This window comes from Salvelinus sp. IW2-2015, linkage group LG26 (assembly GCF_002910315.2).
Source record: "Salvelinus sp. IW2-2015 linkage group LG26, ASM291031v2, whole genome shotgun sequence".
Classification (NCBI taxonomy): domain Eukaryota; kingdom Metazoa; phylum Chordata; class Actinopteri; order Salmoniformes; family Salmonidae; genus Salvelinus; species Salvelinus sp. IW2-2015.
The window spans coordinates 21996944-22023983 of NC_036866.1; the positions used below are offsets into that span (position 1 = coordinate 21996944).

General features: G+C 41.7%; 1 protein-coding gene across 2 annotated transcripts in view; it reads left to right on the forward strand.

The window, feature by feature from the left end:
* Positions 1 to 27040, forward strand: part of LOC111952526 (insulin-like growth factor 1 receptor) — a 181854-nt gene that overhangs the window by 1509 nt on the left and 153305 nt on the right. For both annotated transcript variants that reach the window (XM_023971304.2, XM_070435203.1), the window contains exon 2: positions 20220 to 20783. In XM_023971304.2, coding sequence (XP_023827072.1) covers positions 20220 to 20783 — 564 coding nt within the window. The remainder of the gene's footprint in view (positions 1 to 20219; positions 20784 to 27040) is intronic.

Consider the following 27040-nt stretch of genomic DNA (forward strand, 5'->3'; position numbering starts at 1 on the left):
TTGATTTTGTTTCAATCTTATAGGCTCATATATTTTAGCAATGAATTAGGCCTACACCCGTAAAAATGTGAGCCTTTATAATGATGCTTTCCGGCAAACGAACGAGGATGAATCCATGGATGAAGGTTAGCCTACTACTTCGACCATGTGGCCATTTTGCATTCGTAGCGGTGGTGGTAGCGCGCGGTTTCCGAGTCCCACCAATGTCATTATGTGTATGCACATGCACGCGCATAGTATAGGTAAATACTGTCCTATTGGTTTATCTTAGCTTTTGGCCTTTTATTTTAGCGACAAAAAATGCATATAGAACCTGATGTCACATCCTGGAGGACTGTGTTAAATTAAATAAGCCTAGTTTTTCACCAGTTTACAATAGCCTATACAATGGAATAGTGTGTCTCTTTATCCACTTCAGTGCATTCAAATAAAGGTACAGTCTTAGAAAAAAATGTGCTATCTAGAACCAAAAAGGGTTCTTTGGCTGACCCAATAGAATAACCCTTTGAATAACCACTTTTGGTTCCGTGTAGAACCCTAACTGGTTCCACAGCTGTTTTTTTTGTTTACTCAACTTTTCGATCAGTCTTACCTGAACGTAATTTTTTTTTGTTGGCCCAAATTTAGCTCCAACTTGAGAAAATGTTGTCGATTTAAAGTTATGTGTTTGCTCAACTTGTCTCATATGCTTACTCAACTAGAAATTATTATTTGGGCATCTTCACAAAAAAATGCTGTGGAACAAGTTACACACACACAGTGCTTTTGGCATGCAATGTTTTCAACATACATATTTGACATACATGATGACATTGTGCATGTTCATTTATACAGTAATTATTATTCAACATCTCCTCACCTGGGATTTTAACTCATAATCTCTTGGTTCACGGCACACCGATCTTCCTGCTACGCCACCAATTCTGTGTCAATGACTGATTTCATCTGTGTTGCTATACTTTGCACTTCAAAGTAAATCTCAGCTCTGTTAAAAGTACACTCAAGTAAAAGTATTATTAAAGAGTAACATTAAAACAAAGTAATATTCCCCATCAACATTAGACAACTATACAGAAAAAACCCACATTTCATAAATAAGTCAATCAAATCAATGATGAGAGAATAGTTAGATGAACTGCTAATTGACACAGACATGGTGGCATAGAAGAAAGATCGMAATGCTGTGAACCAAAAGGTAGTGAGTTCAAATCACAGACACGTTGAATAATAATTACTGAATAGATGAACATGCACAATGTAATCATGTGTGTCAAATATGTACGTTGAAAATATTGTATGTCAAAAGCACTGTGTGTGTGTGTTACTACACAGACTTTTTTTGTGTAAAAATGCCCAGATAATATTTTTCTAGTTGAATGAACATATGAGACAAGTTCAGCAAACACGTCATTTTAAGTTGACTGAGTTTTTGCCTAAGTTTTCTCAAGTTGGTGCTAAAAAAGTTGGAGCCTAAAAATGTTAAGTTCAGGTGACACTTTGACCGAAAAGTTGAGTAAACTAAAACAGGCTGTGGAACCAGTTACTTAATAATAATTAGTTGAAACTACTATATATATTTTTTTGCAGTGTATGCAACCTCTTAAAAGTGGTTCAGTAGGCKTATTCAGCCTATTCAGAAACAAGGACAAAGTCATTGGATACTCAAGTATCCAAAATGATTGTTAATATGCCATAAGTAGGCAAACAAGTGGTGGAATGCATATGAAATGCAGAAGACCTTCTCTGCAAAATTAAATTTACAATTGAGCTATTCTATTGACAATGCAGCCAGTCTTATCCACATGCATGTTCTTTGTCAAGGAAATAAACAGTTCTCAACAATTTTCTTAAAATAATTTATACATAGTTCACACAAGTGCACCACAATGACTTTGAAGGACTGAGCAGCTTGTAAAGATGTGGATTATTTTCCATAGCATAAAACAGTGCATAATTCAATGTTTTGAGGACTGTTGCTGTTGTCAGATCAGCGTTATTCTTTACATTTCCTGTACCTCATCTGTCTTGCAATTATTTTACATTTTAGTCATTTAGCAGACAGTCGTATCCAGAGCGATTTACAGGAGCAATTAGGGTTAAGTGCCTTGCGCAAGGGCACATTGACAGATTGTTCACCTAGTCGGCTCGTGGATTCAAACCAGCAACCTTTCGGTTACTGGCCCAACGCTATTAACCGCTAGGCTACCTGCCAGACATTAACTATTGCTTGCTCTAGTGGTTACCCTCAACAGCTCAGGGAACCTGGGCACCTGGTTCCTGCAACCTGTCATAGCATCTTCCAATTGTGCTGATTTATGTTAATAGTGTGCTTCATCATGTTTTGAGAAGGCTATGAAAAGGCAATGGCTTATTAGTTAGTGGAGAAGACAACTGGGCTTTGCTATAGCTTCTGACATCATCATTTGGAGCCCAGTTTCCAGCCAGCCTTCAAGAAGGGGCAGGTGTTTTTGGAGAGTGAATAAAGGGGTCAAATGTAATAAGGTTTCGGAGCAAGCTTTGCAAGGTTTGCGCAGTATCCAATTTTCTTGTCTCATTCGTTTACACCAGTAAAGACAGGTGGCGGTGTCTAACTAAATAGAAAATAGAACAAATGTTTAATCTAGTCATGTATTATCGGAATGGGAAAAGTCTAATGAGGCTCAATGCATTTCTGAAGACTGTGTCCCCTCTGAATTGAGTATTTGCCCAGTTTGTGACCATTAATAACATTTAGGCTACTGTAACAGCTCACTTTGATCATGTTTGAGTTTGACTGCTGTTAAGCAACTTAGTGGAATCTCTAAGGCTAAACACCATGTGGTGGAGCAAAGTGACCCAACGGTGACGGAATCATGTCTCCTGCAAAATCGATTAGGGGTGTAAAGGTACACATATTTGTACCGAACACGGGGAGTCAGTTCAGTCCGCACTGTGAACCCGAATGAATGCATAAAAAATATACTGAACAAAAATATAAACGCAACATGCAAAAATTTCAAAGATTTTACTTAGTTACAGTTCATATAAGGAAATCAGTCAATTGAAAAAAATGAATTAGTCCCTAATCTATAGATTTCACATGACTGGAAATACAAATATGCATCTGTTGGTCACAGATACCTTAAAAAAAAGTAGTGGCGTGGATCAGAAAACCAGTCAGTATCTGGTGTGACCACCATTTGCCTCACGCAGCGCAACAAATCTCTTTCGCATAGAGTTGATCAGGCTGTTGATTGTGGCCTGTAGAATGTTGTCCCACTCCTCTTCAATGGCAGGTTATGGGAGGAAACTGGAACACGCTGTCGATCCGGAGCATCCCAAACATGCTCAATGGGTGACATGTCTGGTGAGTATGCAGTCCTTGGAAGAACTGGGACATTTTTAGCTTCCAGGAATTGTGTACAGATCCTTGCGACATGGGGCCGTGCATTATCATGCTTAAATATGAGGTGATGGCGGTGGATGAATAGCATGACAATTGGCCTCAGGATCTCGTCACTGTATTTTGGTGCATTCAAATTGCCATTGATAAAATGTAATTGTGTTCGTTTTCCGTAACTTATGCCTGCCTATACCATAATCCCACCGCCACCATGGGGCACTCTGTTCACAATGTTGACATCAACCCGCTCGCCCACACAATACCATACACGTGGTCTGCGGTTGTGAGGCCGGTTGGACGTCGGTTGGACGTACTGACAAATTCTCTAAAACGACATTGGCTTATGGTAGAGAAATTTACATGACATTATCTGGCAACAGCTCTGGTGGACATTCCTGCAGTAAGCATGCCAATTGCACACTCGCTCAAAACTTGAGACATCTGTGGCATTGTGTTGTGTGACAAAACTGCACATTTTAGAGTGACCTTTTATTGGCCCAGCACAAGGTGCACCTGTGTAATGATCATGCTGTTTATTCAGCTTCTTGATATGCCACACCTGTTAGGTGGATGGAATATCTTGGCAAAGGAGAAAGGTTCACCAACAGGGATGAAAACAAATTTGTGCACACCATGTCCTGGGATCTTTTATTTCCGCTCATGAAACATGGCACCAACACTACATGTTGTGTTTATATTTTTGTTCAAATAAAAACTAAAAACACTAGGCCTATAGGCTATGCTTATGCTGTGTTGTATGCCTCTTGAGTAAATCTGAGCTGAAAACAATTCTGGCTATTCCATTAAAACAACTAGAGCCTATGCGCACGTTGTTATCAAAATTTGAATCTTAATTGGTGCATTTCATACTGTCCTTTTGTGAGGCGCAGCCGAGAACTAGTTCTGTACAATGGTGAGTGGTGGGGTCGATGAACTAGGAGGATTCTCCATCATTGTTTAAATCTCCAGTTTGGGAACATTTTGTCTTCCCAGTAGATTAAATAGCGTTGGACAGAGAGTACGTCGCCACTGCTCAACGTGAATAAGCCATACAGCTGCCAACACCTCAAACATGTTGATGCATTTACACCAACATCACCCCAATATTCCTACCTGCGGAGCAAGACGGAAACGCAAAAAAACAACATAACTACGTCTCCCCTCAGTACTCAAGCAGCCCTTCGCAGCTGWTTCTACAAGAGCGATAGGTATGTTTATAGCTGTGGATATGCGCCCATTCTCGGTGGTTGAGAAGAATAAGGGGTTTCAGCACCTCGTGAAAGTGCTCGAGCAACGTTACGAACATTGTCCTCTCGGACCCATTTTAGCAAGCATGTAGTACCTGCTCTATATAAGCAGGTTAAAGCCGAAGTTGTCAATGAATTGGCCAATGCGTCCTGTGTTGCGCATAGTACAGAGGGATGGACCCCCAGGTCTACGGAGAGCTACTTAACAGTGACCGCCCATCAACAACAAAAACAAACAAGTAAAACTACAGTAACTGTTGGCATTTCATTTCCCCCCTGTACCGGAACCGAACTGAACTGTGACCCCAAAACCACAATACCTACCGAACTGTTGGTTTGGTGAACCGTTACACCCCTAAAATCAATACATTAAGGCCCTTCAGAAACGAATGTTCACAATTGCTCAATAAGGGGGTGCCATTTGTTTATTAGTTAAACYATGACATTACAACTCACAGATTATACTTACATACAGTCTTTATTGCTGCAGTCTGTTAGTTGCTATTTATTGGTTGTCGGCTGTTTATTTTTCATAGCCTATATCTGTAGTACTTTGGTGGTTGCATTTACGTTATAAGTGAGTATGGGTATCTATCAGAAATGAAACTGACACATGGGTTCTTTAGGAGGGGTGGTTGTTTATCTATGTGATGCCTTGTTGATTTTGTATAGTTACTAGCTAGTGTGTTTGTGTAGCCCTGTGGATGTAATTGATGAGAACTGTGTTTTGTACTACGAGGAAAGGAAGGGGATGTGGGATATTGGAGATGATTTTGACATGGAAAGGAAACAGGGAACGATCTCAATTAGCATTAAAAAAGGAGGAGGACTCAAACAATTGAGAGCTATTGACCAGTGTAGTCAGGCCAGTGTTCTCGCCACTGTGAATCACAGAGTGGGGCATTTCCCAGCATCCTGCTGAGCACGACAGAATCCCACCGCCTCGGTAGGGGCATGAAAACTTTTTACTCTTGAACTTTGGGATTCCATTGGACCTCAGTCCCTGAAGCCATGGGTGGAGTTTCTCAACATATAGCTCACCATCATGTGTAGGAGGACTGGAGACAAGTTCAGAACTTTCAGGTGTCAGACCAATACAGCCAAGATAACGGTAAATAAGTGCATGTTTACCATTTCACTTAGAGCAACAAACCTTGGTCACTTTCATTACATGGTAAAAGTTTTTTTTTACCCTAAAGTAATATTGATGCCGGCCAATCTGTTTTTACAATATACAGTGGGGAGAACAAGTATTTGATACACTGCCGATTTTGCAGGTTTTCCTACTTACAAAGCATGTAGAGGTCTGTAATTTTTATCATAGGTACACTTCAACTGTGAGAGACGGAATCTAAAACAAAAATCCAGAAAATCACATTGTATGATTTTTAAGTAATTAATTTGCATTTTATTGCATGACATAAGTATTTGAAATCACCTACCAACCAGTAAGAATTCCGGCTCTCACAGACCTGTTCGTTTTATTTAAGAAGCCCTCCTGTTCTCCACTCATTCCCTGTATTAACTGCACCTGTTTGAACTCGTTACCTGTATAAAAGACACCTGTCCACACACTCAATCAAACAGACTCCAACCTCTCCACAATGGCCAAGACCAGAGAGCTGTATAAGGACATCAGGGATAAAATTGTAGAGACATGCAACAGGCTGGGATGGGCTACAGGACAATAGGCAAGCAGCTTGGTGAGAAGGCAACAACTGTTGGCGCAATTATTAGAAAATGGAAGAAGTTCAAGATGACGGTCATCACCCTCGGTCTGGGGCTCCATGCAAGATCTCACCTCGTGGGCATCAATGATCATGAGGAAGGTGAGTTATCAGCCCAGAACTACACGGCAGGACCTGGTCAATGACCTGGAAGAGAGCTGGGACCACAGTCTCAAAGAAAACCATTAGTAACACACTACACCGTCATGGATTAAAATCCTGCAGCGCACGCAAGTCCACCTGCTCAAGCCAGCGCATGTCCAGGCCCGTCTGAAGTTTGCCAATGACCATCTGGATGATCCAGAGGAGGAATGGGAGAAGGTCATGTGGTCTGATGAGACAAAAATAGAGCTTTTTTGGTCTAAACTCCACTCGCCGTGTTTGGAGGAAGAAGAAGGATGAGTACAACCCCAAGAACACCATCCCAACCGTGAAGCATGGAGGTGGAAACATCATTCTTTGGGGATGCTTTTCTGCAAAGGGTACAGGATGACTGCACCGTATTGAGGGGAGGATGGATGGGGCCATGTATCGCGAGATCTTGGCCAACACCTCCTTCCCTCAGTAAGAGCATTGAAGATGGGTCGTGGCTGGGTCTTCCAGCATGACAACGACCCGAAACACACAGCCAGGGCAACTAAGGAGTGGCGCCGTAAGAAGCATCTCAAGGTCCTGGAGTGGCCTAGCCAGTCTCCAGACTGAACCCAATAGAAAATCTTTGGAGGGAGCTGAAAGTCCGTATTGCCCAGCGACAGCCCCGAAACCTGAAGGATCTGGAGAAGATCTGTATGGAGGAGTGGGCCAAAATCCCTGCTGCAGTGTGTGCAAACCGTGTCAAGAACTACAGGAAACGTATGATCTCTGTAATTGCAAACAAAGGTTTCTGATCCAAATATTAAGATCTGCTTTTCTGATGTATCAAATACTTATGTCATGCATAAAATGCAAATTAATTACTTAAAAATCTAACAATGTGATTTTCTGGATTTTTGTTTTAGATTCCGTCTCTCATAGTTGAAGTGAACCCATGATAGAAATTACAGACCTCTACATGCTTTGTAAGTAGGAAAACCTGCAAAATCGGCAGTGTATCAAATACTTGTTCTCCCCACTGTATATGATATTGCCCATTTCCCAAAGGTTTAAAAAAATCAGCAACATTGAATCAAGGGCTATATTTTATGCATAGAATATACAATTATTCTGGGCATAACAAATTAATGGCCATGCTCCATCAGGTCTTGTATACTTTCTACCCTATGCATTTTAATAATCTGTCCACGCTAATAAAAGTAATTAAGCTCGCTTTTAACTCTCACCACAGTAAACTTTCCATGCCATTGCTTCCAAGTATACAGCAAACAAGGCTCAATGATACATTGAGAGGGAGAGAGAGAGAGGGTGAGAGAGGGAGAGAGAGAGAGGGAGAAAAGGTGTGAGAGAGAGTTAGAGAGAGGAGAAAGTTGGTGTTTGGAAATAGAATGTGCAAAAATACTCCCACTAGGGAAACAGACATGGTTTTGTTGATTGAAAGAGTAGAGAGTTTGTGAACTGTTTTATTGGTCTTTGCTGTTCACACGGGCGGTCTCTGGACAGCCTGGCCTGGCAGCAGACAGATGCTCCTATCGAACCCCAGCCCCAGCCACACTCTGACACACACACTATTTGAGGTACTCCTTTTGGCTAGCATGACTCATCATTTTACTCAGCTGCCTCCTTGTTGGAGCTCAAGTAAAGGTTTAAGTGAAGTGTGGGATTCAGGGCTAAAATCACAATTTAGAGTAATGATGCTATCCTCACCTAGAGGGCCTTGAATGAAGACAGATCTCACTGTGTGCGTATTGTTAGACTCAGCTTCCACTGTTTGTTCATGTCCTGTGACTGCTGGCTCTTGTTTAACACAGACGCACTGGCATTTCTATTGCATAGTTACGACAGGACCCATTCCTCCTGGAAAGCAGAATGGCATTAGCTGTTACCAAGGTTACGCAGAATGGGGGTTAGATGTTCCTCTGCACTTGACATCCACGCTCCCTCTCTACCTTTGGCTAAGTGGTACAGAGGACTGTGATGCAGTGGTCCTTGTGACTGGGGCTTGGGCTAGTGACTCAGACATGAATGCATCCTCTCTCTCATGGGTGAGACAGTAAGACTCTAGGGATGTAACGATTAACCAATACGCATCAGTCCCCGGTTCAAATGTTTAAGATGCTAAAGCATTCGGTTTGCGGGAGCCCAAACTGATCCAAAATAAGCATGCATCGGAAAGAAAACCGATTCAAACGTTACGAATCGCCGGTTTATTAATGTTTTTTATTCCTATTGAAAATAAATCAATTTTGTGACTGAATTGATGCGTCCTCTCCTTCAGTTCAGTAGCCCAGGGGTTCCAAACTTTTCACTCGCATCCCCTTCCAGCATTGGGGAACATCCCACGCCCCCGCTGCGCAAGCTCGTGCCATATGGGCGCAAGCACTGTTCATGACATAAATTGTTCACCTCTTGTTGGCGGAAAGAAAATGTTGCAGGTTTAAAGCTTATTTCCTGCAATTATGCACATGTTGTCATGGGGTACATAGAAAATGTGGCAGGTTTAAAACAAATTTTCTTGAAATTCTATGTATTTTGCCATGTTAAATGTGTATTCATGTGATATTTGAGTAACTCGAACATTACTACAAAATCTACGGGCCAAAAAGCCTAGCTAAAAAATGTTAGCTGACATGAGCTAGTTGATCTGGACATTTCTGACAAGTTATAAATAGCTCTCTAAGGTATACAATGACTGACATGACAAGAGGAATACTYATGATGCACTACCCAATTTAAAAATGTCACCTTGTGCGTTCTACTATTACAACGTTCAAGAGTAATTTGATATACACTACCAGTCAAAAGTTTGGATACACCTACTCATTCAAGGGTTTTTCTTTATTTTTACTATTTTCTACGTTGTAGAATAACAGTGAAGACATCAAATCTATGAAATAACACATATGGAATCATGTAGTAACCAAAAAAGTGTTAAACAAATCAAAATATATTTTATATTGTAGATTCTTCAAGTAGCCACCCTTTACCTTGATGACAGCTTCACTTTACAAGCTTGACATTCTCTACTTTGAAGAATCTCAAATATAACATATTTTTTAATTGTTTAACACTTTTTTGGTCATTACATGATTACATATGTGTTATTTCATGGTTTTGATGTCTTCACTATGTCCCATAAGGCAGCGCACAATTGGCCCAGACTGTAGTGACGCCTCTAGCACTGAGATGCAGTGCCTTAGAACGCTGCCCCACTCTGGAGCCCAAAATGTGTAGAATTGTGTTATAAAACAGCAATTTTTCTCTGCACCATGCTAAAATGTGTTGAAATGCAGTAAGTTACCTGATATTTATTTTTTAGGATGAATAAATCCCCTCCCCCAAAAACAATATATATAACACACGATAGTCCTGTCCTAATAATTTCTAACATGCTGACCACACCGCCCACGTTGCAAAATAAATTTAAACGTACATGTTATTACATTTTTGCATCCACACTGCTCGTGCACGCCAACGAGCGTCTGATTTGCCAAGCGCTAAAATAGAAGTCAGTTCTATTTGTGAAGCTGAACACGATGCAAGTCCTGCCTCTCCCATCTCCTCATTGGTTTATAGAAGCAGATACCCACGTGCCATCTCCTCATTGGTTATTCCCACGTGGGTGATTGAAAGATGAACTGAGTTCGGTCGGTAGTCGTGGTAACTATGAAAGTTAGATGCCAATCGCCATAWAAGTCCAAAGAAGAAAAAGCCTGGAAGGAGGAGAGATGACTAGAAAATATTTGGTTTACCCTTTTATCTGTGGATTAATTGTCAGAGTAACAACTCACGGTTTATATCCTAGGACAAATTAGCTATCAACAGCAAGCTAGCTAAATAGGACAAGTTAGCTAGCTAAATTACCATAAATATTTAATGCTTTTTGACCTGTTCCCAAATTAACATAATTGGTTCAGAGTTTGTTTTGATATTTCAACKTGCGTGTCATGATCGCATTTGACYWGGGGGGACAAAATCAATTTGCGCAAGATGGCGCTCGCGCGCGGCCGGTTTGAGTACGGTGTAATCGAATTGAACCGAATCGCATCAATTCGTTCCCCTAATCAAACCGAATCGTACACTGAATCGTTTCAGACTAAAACGTATTGTTCCTGTATCGTATCAGAGCCCATGTATCTAGATGCGTATCAAATCATTCATGAAAGGAGAGATGCACATTCCTATAAGAGTCCTACTCTATCTCGTGACTGGAAGTACCCACTGTGGAAGTACCCACTGTGGAAGTACCCACTGTGGAAGTACCCACTGTGCCTCTGCCCATCCCTCAGCCCTGGTTCCGCTAAGGGGGCAGTGATGCCGGCATATCGTGTCTCACCCCCAGCGAGGGAGTCAGCGCAGTGTGCATGCCTGTGTGTGTGTGTGTGTGTGCCTTGTGCCTTGTGCTCAGCTCTACTCTCTCACTGCAGTCCACACAGCATAGCAGGCAGCCTGACAGGAACTGTGCAGGCAGGGATGGGAAAGTGTGTCACTGTGCTAGTTTATGAGAGTGCAGTCAAATCCTGTCCTACGGCCTCTCCAGGCCGCCAGCTGAGGTTTACAATGCTTAATTAAACACTTATTTAAAGTGGGCTGTCAAGAGTATTTGCTCATATGCAATCTCTGGCCAGACGCATACATGATCATGTACTGTGGCCCACGGGTTTAATAGCCCATGTAGTATTGTACAATTTGCAGTATGATTGCAAGTGTTATCTCTTATAATAGATTGCACAGTGACAGGCTGCAGATCAAGAGACTGTGGCCAGATCCATATTGAAACAGTGACTTTCATCATTTTTATGATTGTTCTGGGGGAACATCCTCTCTTTGGTAATGTGCAGCTCTTTGATTTGTAACACTTGATATGGACAAACCATATAAATAAGCTGCAACATACTGTGGATGTCGTTTCAAATGGCTGGGGAGGTAATGTTTCAGCCTCAATAGCTCAACTGCTCAACTTAAGTGGTATTGGAATGTGACCTGATTGTGCAAACCCATTAAACATGACTATAAACTATATTTAAAAGACGGCAGGTATGTGTGTGTTTACCCCTTCTCTGCCATGCTGCAGTCGGGCCGAGGTGAGGGTTTGGAGTGTGTGTAAGGGGGTGACAGTGTTGTGTTACTAGTCTGGGTCTGATATCTGAACCTGTGCTTTTGAAGTGAGGACCATGCAGGGGAAGTGGCCCACCAGACCACTGGTCAGATGACTTCCAGCATGTGGGGGATTAAGTCAAGTTGAGGTGTCAGGTGTGAGGGACAAGTTTCAAGTTTTATTAGTCGTATGTACAGGATTACACCTGGTATACACCGTCCAATTAAATCCTTACTTGCAGGTTCCTTCTCGGCAATGCAACAGCAATAAGAAATAAGAAAAGATAAGAATACGAACATAAAGTACATGGCTCAGAATAGAATAAACATTTGAGCACAGTATAAAAAAACAAACCAAGGTTGAGCAGGAACCGGCAAGACTTGTGCCCTCCTCAGCGCTGCCATCTTACATTCAACTCGGAGGGATGGAGGGACCTGGTCCACTGCATTTGCAACTGCTCATCAGGCTCTCACATTTGTCTGCATTAGAGGTCGACCGATTATGATTTTTCAACGCCAATGCCGATTATTGGAGGACCAAAAAAAGCCGATACCGATTAATTGGACGATTTTTATATATATTTGTAATAATGACAAATGCAACAATACTGAATGAACACTTTTATTTTAACTTAATATAATACATCAATAAAATCTATTTGGTCTCAAATAAATAATGAAACATGTTCAATTTGGTTTAAATCATGCAAAAACGAAGTGTTGGAGAAGAAAGTAAAAGTGCAATATTTGCCATGTAAAAAAGCTAACGTTTAAGTTTCTTGCTCAGAACATGAGAACATATGAAAGCTGGTGGTTCCTTTTATCATGAGTCTTCAATATCCCAGGTAAGAAGTTTTAGGTTGTAATTATTATAGGAATTATAGGAATATTTCTCTCTATACCATTTGTATTTCATATACCTTTGACTATTGGATGTTCTTATAGGCACTATAGTATTGCCAGCCTAATCTCGGGAGTTGATAGGCTTGAAGTCATAAACAGCGCAATGCTTGAAGCACAGCGAAGAGCTGCTGGCAAATGCAGGAAAGTGCTGTTTGAATGAATGCTTACGAGCCTGCTGCTGCCTACCACCGCTCAGTCAGACTGCACTATCAAATCATATACTTAATTATAATATAATAACATACAGAAATATGAGCCTTAGGTCATTAATATGGTCAAATCCGGAAACTATAATTTTGAAAACTTAACGTTTATTCTTTCAGTGAAATACGGAACTGTTCCGAATTTTATCGAATGGGTGGCATCCCTAAGTCTAAATATTGCTGTTACATTGCACAACCTTCAATGTTATGTCATAAATATGTACAATTCTGGCAAATTAATTACGGTCTTTGTTAGTTAGAAATGATCTTCACTCAGTTCGCAATGAGCCAGGCAGCCCAAACTGCTGCATATACCCCGACTCTGCTTGCACAGAACGCAAGAGAAGTGACAATTTCCCTAGTTAAAAGAAATTCATGTTAGCAGGCAATATTAACTAAATATGCAGGTTTAAAAATATATACTTGTGTATTGATTTTAATAAAGGCATTGATGTTTARGGTTAGGTACATTGGTGCAACGACAGTGCTTTTTTTCGCGAATGCGCTTGTTAAATCATCACCCGTTTGGCGAAGTAGGCTGTGATTCGATGATAAATTAACAGGCACTGCGATTATATGCAACAAGGACAAGCTAGATAAACGAGTAATATCATCAACCATGTGTAGTTAACTAGTGATTATGTTAAGATTGATTGTTTTTTATAAGATAAGTTTAATGCTAGCTAGCAACTTACCTTGGCTCCTTGCTGGACTCGCATAACAGGTAGTCAGCCTGCCACGCAGTCTCCTCGTGGAGTGCAATGTAATCGGCCATAATCGGTGTCCAAAAATGCTGATTACCGATTGTTATGAAAACTTGAAATCGGCCCTAATTAATCGGCCATTCCGATTAATCGGTCGACCTCTAGTCTGCATATCTGAGAAAAACAAACTATGTAAAAAATAGACTAGAACTGAAAAGTGTACAGGATAGCATAATGTGTTCTGATGGACAGAAACTTGTGGGTGAGTAAATTCAACAAGGTCCAGCCCCAGTGTTTTTTCCCCATCACATTACATTTCAAAGCCAAGAAAATACTTCCTCCTCTTAACAACTTTTCTGGAGTTTACAGCGGGAAAATATACAATTGATCCCATTCCGAGAATGGTCTCATACTGGTCTTTTAAATGGTTTCAGTAACCTCTGATAAACAGATACTGATCTTGAGTTGGGACTGACTTCCTCTCCTGTTATGGGACGCAGCTTAACCGTGAAAGTTCAGTTAACGCAGAATGTGATTTTTTTTTTATCTGTTAAGAGATTGCGGCTGATATATTGTGATAGTCAAGGGGTTTACTACCCTTGGATTTTTACTTTGTTTGAGGATAGCAATATGCTTGATTTCACTCTTTCACAGGGTCACCTGTGTGTGTGTTTGTTTGTGTGTGTATGACTGTGTGTGGAAGACATTCCTATGTAAGGTCAGGGCAAGGTTATCAATCATAACCATGACCCGCTCGATTCCATTACACGCTGGAGATATGTGTGTTTACTCAGCAGTGTGAACAGTGCAAAGGGACAGGAAGAAGCACTTTATTCTATGTGTGCTTATCCCACTGTGAGGACAGTGGCCAGACACAGCTGTTACACAACAATAGGAAATTACTCCTGTCATGGTTGGCATTTTATTAATTTCCCCCATACGCTCTGTTCAAATGAATTTGGACAAATATGAAAATTGTTTAGATATAAAATACAGTCAAAAGGGATGCCAGTGTAATGCACCTTAATTCACCTTTATTGCTTATTAAGTGATAGCCCATCACAACATATGGATCAGGCTTAGCAGGATGCACAGATCCCCGATGGCTTACCTTTGAGGCAGATCTACTCAAGCCTTTTCCAACGAAATGATTGGAATTCCTGGTGCTTAACACAGTTAATGACTATAACAAGTGGGTGAGAAAGGAGGGAGTAGGAGTCTCTTTCTCCTGCTCTCTCTCTCCCCCTTTGTTGGCGTTATGTGGGAGAAGAGGATGTGGTGTTATGTTGGTTTGAGAACAGCGATGTCGCGACATGTTCAGGTGGAGGAGTGTCACAGGTTTACTAGTGCTATTAGACATTCTACTAGTGTGGTCTTTTGTCAATCAATCAATCAAATGTATTTATAAAGCCGTTTTTACATCAGCAGTTTTCACAGTGCTTATACAGAAACTGAGCCTAATACCCCAAAGAGCAAGCAATGCAGATGTAATTGCCACAATAGCGTTCCAAAATACTTCTAATTTAATTCACCTTCTCCTTTTATCGCCGATGGGTTTTACACCAATAGCAAGGCCTCAGATAGTCTTGCCTGGCAGAAACTCTATCTCCTCCGTTGCCACAATATCCACCACTGCCCCTGCTCCTGTCTTTTCCCCACCAGACTCCCCCTGATTCTATTAATGCCTCCAACAGGAAGTGAGGCCAAGAGTTTCTCTTTACTTAACAAACAAATTAGTCTTTGTGTTTGAGTTGCTCCACCCCTCCTCCCCTCTCTCTGGCTGGTCGAGGAGCAGGGAAATTCTCAATGAAACAAAGAGGACATGCAGCTTGGTGGCTCAGAAGTGGATCCCCAGAGCTTTAGTGTCGATAGGAGAAAGCAAATACTATTTTCAACGGGAGTAATCATTTCCGTTCTAAATTTGAAAAAAGTCTACCACACTGACAGGAGAAAATAAAGTCCATTCATCCTGATAAACAATGCGCTCACTATTTTTGTCAGGATAGATTGAAAAAGGAACTTCAAGCATGATATTTTGTCACTACTGAAGTTGAATCTCTTTTAGGCTAGCCTACTGCTAGAAATAATGAGAGAGTAAATGTTTGGCCTATGGTGCAGTATGTGTTCCATGGATGTCATTCATATGAAAGAAGAGATGGCATCTTTTGGCTTCCATTCATTTTCAATAAAATTCTAATCTAAGTAGCAGTAGATCAACATGATTCAACTGGGAAGCTTTAAAAAAAWWAAAWAAAATAAAGTATTTTATTTCACCTTTATTTAACCAGGTAGGCTAGTTGAGAACAAGTTCTAATTTACAACTGCGACCTGGCCAAGATAAAGCATAGCAGTGTGAACAGACAACAACACAGAGTTACAGATGGAGTAAACAATAAACAAGTCAATAACACAGTAGGGAAAAAAATTGTCTATATACATTGTGTGCAAAAGGCATGAGGAGGTAGGCAATAAATAGGCCATAGGAGCGAATAATTACAATTTAGCAGATTAACACTGGAGTGATAAATCATCAGATGATCAATATGCAAGTAGAGATACTGGTGTGCAAAAGAGCAGAAAAGTAAATACAGTGGGGAGAACAAGTATTTGATACACTGACAATTTTGGCATTTTCCTACTTACAAAGCATGTAGAGGTCTGTAATTTTTTTATCATAGGTACACTTTCAACTGTGAGAGAAGGAATCTAAAACCAAAAATCCAGAAAATCACATTGTATGTTTTTTAATTAATTAATTTGCAATTTTATTGCTGACCATAAGTATTTTGATACATCAGAAAAAGACAGAACTGAAATCATTTTGGTACAGAAACCTAGTTTGCAATTACAGAGATCATACGTTTCCTGTAGTTCTTGACCCAGGTTGCACACACTGCAGCAGGGATTTTGGCCCACTCCTCCATTACAGACACCTTCTCCAGATCCTTCAGGTTTCGGGGCTGTCGCTGGGCAATACGGACTTTCGGCTCCCTCCAAAGATTTTCTATTGGGTTCAGGTCTGGAGACTGGCTAGGCCACTCCAGGACCTGGAGATCTTCTTACGGAGCCACTACCTTAGTTGCCCTGGCTGTGTGTTTCGGGTCTGTCATGCTGGAAGACCCAGCCACACCCATCTTTCAATGCTCCTTACTGAGGGGAAGGAGGTTGTTGGTCAAGATCTCGCGGATACATGGCCCCATCCATCCTCCCTTCAATACGGTGCAGTCGTCCTGTCCCCTTTTGCAGAAAAAGCATCCCCAAAGAATATGTTTCCACCCTCCATGCTTCCACGGTTGGGATGGTGTTCTTGGGGTTGTACTCATCCTCTATTCCTCCAAACACGGGCGAGTGGAGTTTAGAGCCAAAAAGCTCTATTTTTGTCTCATCCAGACCACATGACCTTCTCCCATTCCTCCTCTGGATCATCCAGATGGTAATTGGCAAACTTCAGACGGCCTGGACATGCGCTGCTTGAGCAGGGGGACCTTGCGTGCGCTGCAGGATTTTTAAATCCATGACGGCGTAGTGTGTTACTAATGGTTTTCTTTGAGACTGTGTTCCCAGCTCTCTTCAGGTCATTGACCAGGTCCTGCCGTGTAGTTCTGGCTGATCCCTCACATTCCTCATGATCCATTGATGCCCCACGAGGTGAGATCTTGCATGGAGCCCCCAGACGAGGGTGATCTGACCGTCATCTTGAACTTCTTCCATTTTCTAATAATTGTGCCAAGCAGTTGTTGCCTTCTCACCAAGCTGCTTGCCTATTGTCCTGTAGCACATCCCAGCCTTGTACAGGTCTACAATTTATCCCTGATGTCCTTACACAGCCTCTCTGGTCTTGGCCATTGTGGAGAGGTTGGAGTCTGTTTGATTGAGTGTGTGGACAGGTGTCTTTTATACAGGTAACGAGTTCAAAACAGGTGCAGTTAATACAAGGTAATGAGTGGAGAACAGGAGGGCTTCTTAAAGAAAACTAACAGGTCTGTGAGAGCCGGAATTCTTACTGGTTGGTAGGTGATCAAATACTTATGTCATGCCAATAAAATGCAAATTAATTACTTAAAAATACATACAATGTGATTTTCTGGATTTTTGTTTTAGATTCCGTCTCTTCACAGTTGAAGTGTACCTATGATAAAAATGACAGACCTCTACATGCTTTGTAAGTAGGAAAACCTGCAAAATCGGCAGTGTATCAAATACTTGTTCTCCCCACTGTAAATAAAAACAGTAAGGGGATGAGGTAGGTAAATTGGGTGGGCTGTTTACAGATGGACTATGTACGGCTGCAGCGATCGGTTAGCTGCTCAGATAGCAGATGTTTAAAGTTGGTGAGGGAAATAAAAGTCTCCAACTTCAGCGATTTTTGCAATTCATTCCAGTCACAGYCAGCAGASAACTGGWAGGAAAGGCGGCCAAATGAGGTGTTGGCTTTTGGGATGATCAGTGAGATATACCTGCTGGAGCGCGTGCTACGGGTGGGTGTTGTTATCGTGACCAGTGAACTGAGATAAGGCGGAGCTTTACCTAGCATGGACTTATAGATGACCTGAAGCCAGTGGGTCTGGCGACGAATATGTAGCGAGGGCCAGCCGACTAGAGCATACAGGTCGCAGTGGTGGGTGGTATAAGGTGTTTTAGTAACAAAACGYATGGCACTGTGATAYACTGCATCTAGTTTGCTGAGTAGAGTYTTGGAYGCTATTTTGTAGATGACATCGCCGAAGTCGATGAMCGGTAGGATAGTCAGTTTTACTAGGGTAATTTTGGCGGCGTGAGTGAAGGAGGCTTTGTTGCAAAATAGAAAGCCGATTCTTGATTTGATTTTGGATTGGAGATGTTTYATATGAGTCTGGAAGGAGAGTTTAGCTTTAGCTTTTGTTATGGTCATTATTGTGAGGTTAGGTACAGTTTAGCTCATTGTTCAACTTTGTGGAAATTAGCAGAAAACATAGCGTCAATTAAATGGTGTGTTGACAGGGATCAGGGCCGGGTGGTTTAAAGCAGGACAATTTGTCACTGCACAGGCCCTGTGACGCTGACACTCATTGAGAGGGTGTCCTAAGCCTCTGTAAGAACATTACAGGTTTAGCCAAAGGAGCTCATATGTCAAGACATTTCTTCTACTGATTAGTTCATCTTCCAAGTAGCATTTCAAACCTCTTGTAGATCTGTCGGGTGTTCTATGATTTTTTTGTAGTGTTTTACATTTTAAATTTAATTTTTTTATATCACACATTACTGCCTTGACCAATACCTGCCTTGACCAATACCGGCCTTGACCAATACCTGCCTTGAACAATACCTGCCTTGACCAATACCGGCCTTGACCAATACCTGCCTTGACCAATACCTGCCTTGACCAATACCNGCCTTGACCAATACCTGCCTTGACCAATACCGGCCTTGACCAATACCGGCCTTGACCAATACCTGCCTTGACCAATACCTGCCTTGACCAATACCTGCCTTGACCAATACCGGCCTTGACCAATACCGGCCTTGACCAATACCTACCTTGACCAATACCTGCTTTGGACAGGGAGTTGGTAATGAGTGTAGCAGGTCTCCCGCCTACTGTGAAAGGGCATATGTTAATAATACTGCTTGTTTTGTTTTGCCTTTGTACTACAGTCCTGAGAATCTTAACACATTCCATGGTATGTCATGGCTACAATGTAGCTCTGCTTCCCTGGTGTGAATGGACTGTTAGAAGAAATCATTATTACATCATTACATACTGTACGTATCAATAGACCCAGAGGAGATGGCTTGCTCCAAGTGTTACAGTGAAATTATTAGCTTGGGTTTATAGGGAGACAGGGGCCAAGCAACAGCCAATACAGGTAGATGTGGGACATATAGTTTTGTTTACATTCTGACAGTACATTTAGTGTTATCCATGAAACACTTAGATTAACAGGGACTGGGTTTTATATGGTTTGTTATCATAGCAGTCTTTCAGTGGTGATATCCCATTATGTATGCTTGTATCCATTCCCACTTGGAGTAATTGACAGACACAATTAAAAGCAGAGATGATTGTCATTAATGAATAATAGATCAAGGTGTCAGTGTGTATGAGTGTGTGTGTATGAGAGAGATAGTCAACTTCGGGCACTTTGGTTTCGTGTGTTGCTTTCTGTGTGCTGAGCTAAGATGGATGGGATCTTTTTAAACACGGGTTATCCCGGTAAAGGAGAGGAACCTAGGATCCCAGATCTTACCAAAATATATTGCAATAGAATCTGAAAATATTGACCCTTGTCATTGAGAGAGAGAACTTCTGACGCCTGCTCAGAATGGAGAGCACACTCACCTCAGATGACCCTGTCTGTTTGTCTCTCATTTGTCTCAAAAAGAATGCCTCTGCCACAGACCTTGTTGTCACATTGGACCATCATTACAGACCAATAGTTACAACCATGAAACAAAAGCAACAATAAGCTTTTGTACATGACGAGAACAAAGCATGGCCTAAATAGTATAGCATAACACAAGAAGTCCTATATATTTTCAGAAATTATCTCAAGAAGATTAGATTCAGCCCTTTTAAGGGGTGTTGTGCTTGTTATTTTGGTGCTCATTTGTTTCTTACAATTTCTGGGACTGGCTGACAGTACGCCTTTAAGCCAGGTCACCCCCTGAAAAGAAACATTTTACATGGTAGATTTACATGGTAGACATGGTAAACAGATGAATACAATGAATAGGTATGCAGACAAATAAATTCATATATAATATAGTCAAAAGGTTACATTTTATTTAGGTACACTGAATAAGGGACACAAATACTGTGTTTTAAAATGATTAACTATGATGTAATAATGTGTGATTTTTCTTTCCCTTTCTCTCTCCTCCAGTCTGTGGTCTAAGTATCGACATCCGTAATGACATCAGTGAGTTCAAGAGTCTGGAGAACTGCACGGTGGTGGAGGGCTACCTGCAGATCCTCCTCATCGGAGAAAAGACCAACAACCTCAACCAGGAGCTCTTCCGCTCCCTCAGCTTCCCCAAGCTGACCGTCATCACCGACTACCTGCTCCTGTTCCGCGTGTCCGGCCTGGACAGCCTCAGCACGCTCTTCCCCAACCTCAACGTCATCCGCGGACGCAACCTCTTCTACAACTACGCCCTGGTGATCTTCGAGATGACCAGTTTGAAGGACATTGGCCTGTACAACCTGAGGAACATCACACGAGGGGCTATCCGGATCGAGAAGAACCCGGAGCTCTGCTACCTGGACTCTGTGGACTGGTCTCTCATCATGGACGCAGAGTTCAACAACTTCATCGCGGGGAACAAGCAGTCCAAGGAGTGTGGTGATGTGTGTCCAGGCATCACGGAGGACAACGCTCAGTGCATCAAGACCAGCTTTAACGGCAACTTTAACTCTCGCTGCTGGACATCCAACCACTGCCAGAAAGGTAAGGAGCTCTGAGCTTTTCTCTTTACAGTGTGGGCAGCAGAGACCCAGTCAGGGTCACAGAGGACAGCCTGTTCACAGAGCTCCTGTTTATTGCTATCTATTTTTTTTTCGATCTTTGTTTACGCCTGCAGAAAAGGAGATTTGTTTGTTAGTTTTTTAAGGTTTTAAGGAAGATTATTTCCCAAATACCTGGGGTATTTGGCAGTTTGTCTATTCCACTTGTGATGCAAGCCTTTTGCATAAGTCTCTGATGTAGGTAGGTGGGTTCCAGTCTCGCAAACATTCTCAAATTGTGCATTTCTTCCCCAGTGAACAAATCCCATGAATCTATGCAGTGTTTTCCCTTCATTTTCAGCAGGGAGAAGGATTGTCCCCTGTCCAGTAAAAACCTTTCCTCTCTGTTTATTATGGAGGCCTTTTCTTTAGATCAACCTATTTGCTGACAGAACTAAGGATGGGTGCATTATACAGCTCTTGGTATTAAATACATGCTCAGTTGAGGTTACTTTTGCTCTTCCTGTCTGGACCATATCAGGTCAATATTTACTATATCTTACCTGATGTGATGAATAAGTTATGACACACCACACTACAGCACAATTATTTAAAGGCTATGAAAAATGAAGGATAAGTTTCAGGTATTCTCTTTATAGTTATATTATTAAGATGTATATCTGTCTATTACTCACAGATATAACATTTGAATTAAGTAAATATATAAAATTAATGTCTGGTTGTAAGACTTTAACAGCTAACAATTTACTTATTTAGGACTGGACTCCTTAATTGGTGAAACTGACACGCCTGTTTGGGATATTGCAACAAGAAAGATGTTTCTACAAACAACAAACAAAGTTTTTTCCCCCCTCAGTCATCATTGCACARACGATAGGACAGCAAAATATGCGCTGCAAATGCTCCTCTTCTTTCTTTTCATCAACAAAACAAAAACAATAACAAAGACACTGGGCGAACAGTGGTGCTGTTTACCCTAATGCGGATTCCATCTTTGAGGGCAAGGCATAGTGGAAAAAGTTGTTTTGTTGTCTTTCTTAGGCATAGTGGGTGTTGTTGCTAAATGACTTAAATGTTGTTGATGTTGATGTGTGGGTGAGAGGGTGACAGCATTGACCAACCAGACTCCCACCGTAACGTATTTATTTGTTTTGTCTAGACTATTAGTGAGAGCTTGAGTGAGACAGCGCCTGTTTAAAGCCTGTTTAGAGTGTCTCTCTGCGTGGACAGTTTCTGCAGAATCTCCCAGGTCCAAATCAAAGGGGTTCAGAAAAATTTGCCAGGTGAAGGAGATGAGGTCGACCTTGACCCCAAAAAGGTTGGGAGGAAAACAGGGCTTCTAGGCTCCTACTCCTCCTGCCTGCCTGTCTGCTCCCATTTCCACTCATCAACATGGAATAATGGTGGGAAAATGTCCTCCCAGCCCTGGCCTTTTGAAGACCTGTCTACAACTCCCATGGATAACTGGTAGTTCTAATCATCTCCCCTTCCCTTCAGACCCAGAAAACAAATAGAGGAAATCAACCTCTAGCAACTTCCTTAGTGACCATTTATGTTTCTATAAACAAGGAATTGTCTTTATTGTTGTGATTATTGTTCTTTGAATGCAGAATTAAATTATTCAGGATGTTGAAGGTATTTGTAGGGCCTCTAGTGTAGTTAACTGTGTTACAGTATAGACAGCCCGGACTGGCCGTGATGGACATACAGTTGAAGTCGGAAGTTTACATACACTTAGGTTGGAGTCATTTAAACTCGTTTTTCAACCACTCCACAAATGTCTTGTTAACAAACTATAGTTTTGGCAAGTCGGTTAGGACATCTACTTCGTGCATGACACAAGTAATTTTTCCAACAATTGTTTACAGACAGATTATTTCACTTATAATTCACTGTATCACAATTCTAGTGGGTCAGAAGTTTACATACACTAAGTTGACTGTGCCTTTAAACAGCTTGGAAAATTCCAGATAATGATGTCATGGCTTTAGAAGCTTCTGATAGGCTAATTTACATAATTTGAGTCAATCGGAGGTGTACCTGTGGATGTATTTCAAGGCCTACCATCAAACTCAGTGCCTCTTTGCTTGACATCATGGCAAAATCAAAAGAAATCAGCCAAGACCTCAGAAAATAAATTGTAGACCTCCACAAGTCTGGTTCATCCTTGGGAGCAATTTCCAAACACCTGAAGGTACCACGTTCATCTGTACAAACAATTGCGCGCAAGTATAAACACCAAGGGACCACGCAGCCGTCATACCGCTCAGGAAGGAGACGDGTTCTGTCTCCTAGAGATGAACGTACTTTGGTGCGAGAAGTGCAAATCAGTCACAGAACAACAGCAAAGGACCTTGTGAAGATGCTGGAGGAAACAGGTACAAAAGTATCTATATCCACAGTAAAACAAGTCCTATATTGACATAACCTGAAAGGCCGCTCAGCAAGGAAGAAGCCACTGCTCCAAAACTGCCATAAAAAAGCCAGACTACGATTTGCATATGCACAAGGGTACAAAGATCATACTTTTTGGAGAAATATCCTCTGGTCTGATGAAACAAAAATAGAACTGTTTGGCCATAAGGACCATTGTTATGTTTGGAGGAAAAGGGGGGAGGCTTGCAAGCCAAAYAACACCATCCCAACCGTGGCAGCATCATGTTGTGGGGGTGCTTTGCTGCACAAGGGACTGGTGCATTTCACAAAATAGATGGCATCATGAGGAAGGGAAATGATGTGGCTATATTGAAGCAACATCTCAAGACATCAGTCAGGAAGTTAAATCTTGGTTGCAAATGGGTCTTCCAAATGGACAATGACCCCACGCATACTTCCAAAGTTGTGGCAAAATGGCTTAAGGACAACAAAGTTAAGGTATTGGAGTGGCCATCACAAAGCCCTGACCTCAATCCCATAGAATATTTGTGGGCAGAACTGAAAAAGCGTGTGCGAGCAAGGAGGCCTACCAACCTACACCAGCTCTGTCAGGAGGAATGGGCCAAAATTCACCCAACTTATTGTGGGAAGCTTGTGGAAGGCTACCCGAAACGTTTGACCCAAGTTAAACAATTTAAAGGCAATGCAACCGAATACTAATTGAGTGTATGTAAACTTCTGACCCACTGGGAATGTGATGAAAGAAATAAAAGCTGAAATAAATCATACTCTCTACTATTATTCTGACATTTCACATTCTTAAAATCAAGTGTTGATCCTAACTGACCTAAAACAGGACATTTTTACTAGGATTAAATGTCAGGAATTGTGAAAAACTGAGTTTAAATGTATTTGGCTAAGGTGTATGTAAACGTCCGACTTCAGCTGTACTTAAATGACCTTCCTCTGGGCACAAACATCATTTCAACATCTAGCTTTGATTTACGTTTGCTGGAGATGTCAACAGAAAATACAAAATTCCCTTACGTTGATGACTTTTTGCAAATCCAATCAGTTTTACACGTTGATTCAGCATCATCAGATTTTGTTTTTGGCTGAAATAACATGGAAACAACTTTGATGCAACCAGTTTTTGCCCAGTGGGCTGTGCGGAACGAACTTCCCTGATGTACAAAGATTTGCTTTTGCTTTATCTGATGTTGGTTGGAACCAATGTTAGGGGCCAACATCTTTGTTTTTCATAAGATTTGTAACAGAAAGTAGACAAAGGGCATTTTTGATTTGCTCCCACAGTTCCGTTTTCCCACCTTAATGCAGGATAAATCCTCTGAGCTTTGTGGTCTTAACTCTGAAGATGAAGGCTATCAGAGATAGACTGCGTTGTGATATCACAATAGAATGGCTCATTTAGAGGGTGTGTGATTGTGGTTTAGTGGTTCTACTGTTAGATTTGTAGGCTCAAGTCTCCCCCATACAATGGTCAAGTCTCCCCCATACAATGGTCAAGTCTCCCCCATACAATGGTCAAGTCTCCCCCATACAATGGTCCCAATCATCCCCCATACCAATGATCAAGTCTCACCCATACAATGGTCAAGTCTCACCCATACAACGGTCAAGTCTCCCCCATACAATGACTCAAGTCTCACCCATACAATGGTCAAAGTCTCACCCATACAATGGTCAAAGTTCTCCCCCATACAATGATCCAAGCTCACCCATACAATGATCAAGTCTCCCCCATACAATGGTCAAGTTCCCCCATACAATGGTCAAGTCTCACCCATACACATGATCAAGTCTCACCCATACCCCCATACAATGATCAAGATCTCACCCATACAATGGTCAAGTTCTCCCCATACTAATGATCAAAAGTCTCACCCATAACTATGATCAAAGTCTCCCCCATACAATGGTCAAGTCTCCCCCATACAATGGTCAAGTCTCACCCATACAATGATCAAGTCTCACCCATACAATGGTCAAGTCTCACCCATACAATGGTCAAGTCTCTGAGTCTAGCAGAGATGATACTTTCTCTGGCCCTCACTGAAGGGTAGATACTCCACTTGTCTCCACCCCTCTGCATAATTGCCTTGTTTTTCTCCAGTACAGATGTTTCTTCAAGGGCATGCAGTGCAGTGGTTTCCTAGTCAATCCAGACCAGTCCTCTACTCTGAATGCCTCTCTTTAATTACAGTACGTGACTAGGAGATGCTTTTTGCTAGTAGGACAAGTTTAGCCTCCGGCGGATGTTTTTTGGAGCACTATTGTTTGTCAGGTCAAACAGGCCTTTACTCTATACTTGCCTTGCCTGCTTGTATATACACACTGTGTACAGATTTAAACAACACCAACCTTCATAATGTTAGATTAAAAGGAAAAGATATCCTCAGAGATGCGCATGAAAATAGCAACACATGACAGGTTAATTCCTGGCTCTATGGCTGGGCGTGGGTAGGATAGGATAGGGTTACCTGGCTGGTATTTGGCTCTTTGTCTGGGATAAGGCAGAGCCGGGCCGTGGAGATTACTGAGTTCTCTTTAGTAGCAGGCTGCGGTGTGTGGCGAGGCGCTAACGGAGGGCTTATATGAGGAGGGGGTTGAGGGAAAAATGTCACAGAAATGTCAAGTGCACAAGCACAATGGCAGGCTCTCACTAACACCCTGGAGGAGGCATAACACAGCCCAGCGCCCTCCTCCTCCAATGTTCCCCCTTTCCCTCCTTCCCGCCCTCCTTCCCTTCATCAAGTTTGGTCCAGACGTCTTCTTTTATTGCCCTTCTTGATAGTTTTACCAGTAATTTCCCTTCTCTCTTCCGCCAGCCTTATCAGAGGCTGTTAACAGCTTTGACTGTGCGATATCTCTTGACTGTTTACACACCCCAGCCGCCATGCAGTGCAGTTGAGTGGTTTGGGCTGGCCATGGCCCTGTGACATTGTGTGTTGTCGGTGTGTGTTTTTGGGTCTTGTGACTGAGCGTGCTCTCTGGCCTGCTTCAAATGGGCCCCTCAGGTCGTTCTGTTCCAGACAGGCATGTCTTCCTCACCCAGAGGAGAAGGGAGCAAAGCCAGCCAACGGGAGAGAGAGAGGCTGGTTGATAGGCAGCATGCAGGCAGGCAGGCTGTCCCAAATCTGACACGGCGGCTGGATTAACAAGAAGTTAAGCTTTATTTTGATGTATAACACATATATTTTCAAGAATGTTAAATATTTGAAATTAGTATTTTTGAATTTCGCGCTCTGCAATTTCACTGGATGTTGGCCAGGTGGGACGCTACCGTCCATTCAAAATCAAAACAAATTTCACACATATATTATTTAGTATATGTAAAGACAAGATTAAATCCAGAATAGTCTGATGGATGACAATATTAGCCTATCACTTGTGAGTTTGTGACTTTTTCAAATCATAGTCAAACACCTCATGTAGCCTAGCCCATAGGCCTATATGTTTTGATAAGGTTTGTATCACAACTAAAGTGACCAAATAACTTCTTAAAATGAAGCACGTTAATCCGCTTTACAAGGGGTGTAGTGCCTAACTGGCATAAATAAGCAGTGCGTGAGTTTCAAGTTTGAGGAAGATAATTTAACCATAAAAATGCACCTTTATAATAAAAGCATTACACGCGTAATCACATTTGTGTCACTCTTGATATTGGTGTTGTCCCACTCATGGAACATTCATGGTTATTCTGCCCTAACAAGCAAAAAGGCAGTAACTGCTCATTTGGTCGAAAAATGAGTTAATGTCATTTTTGCTGCATTAAATACATGCTTAATCATGTGGACAAGTATCCTGCCTCTATGGTTTCTTGGAGAAAATGGGGGTCATGTT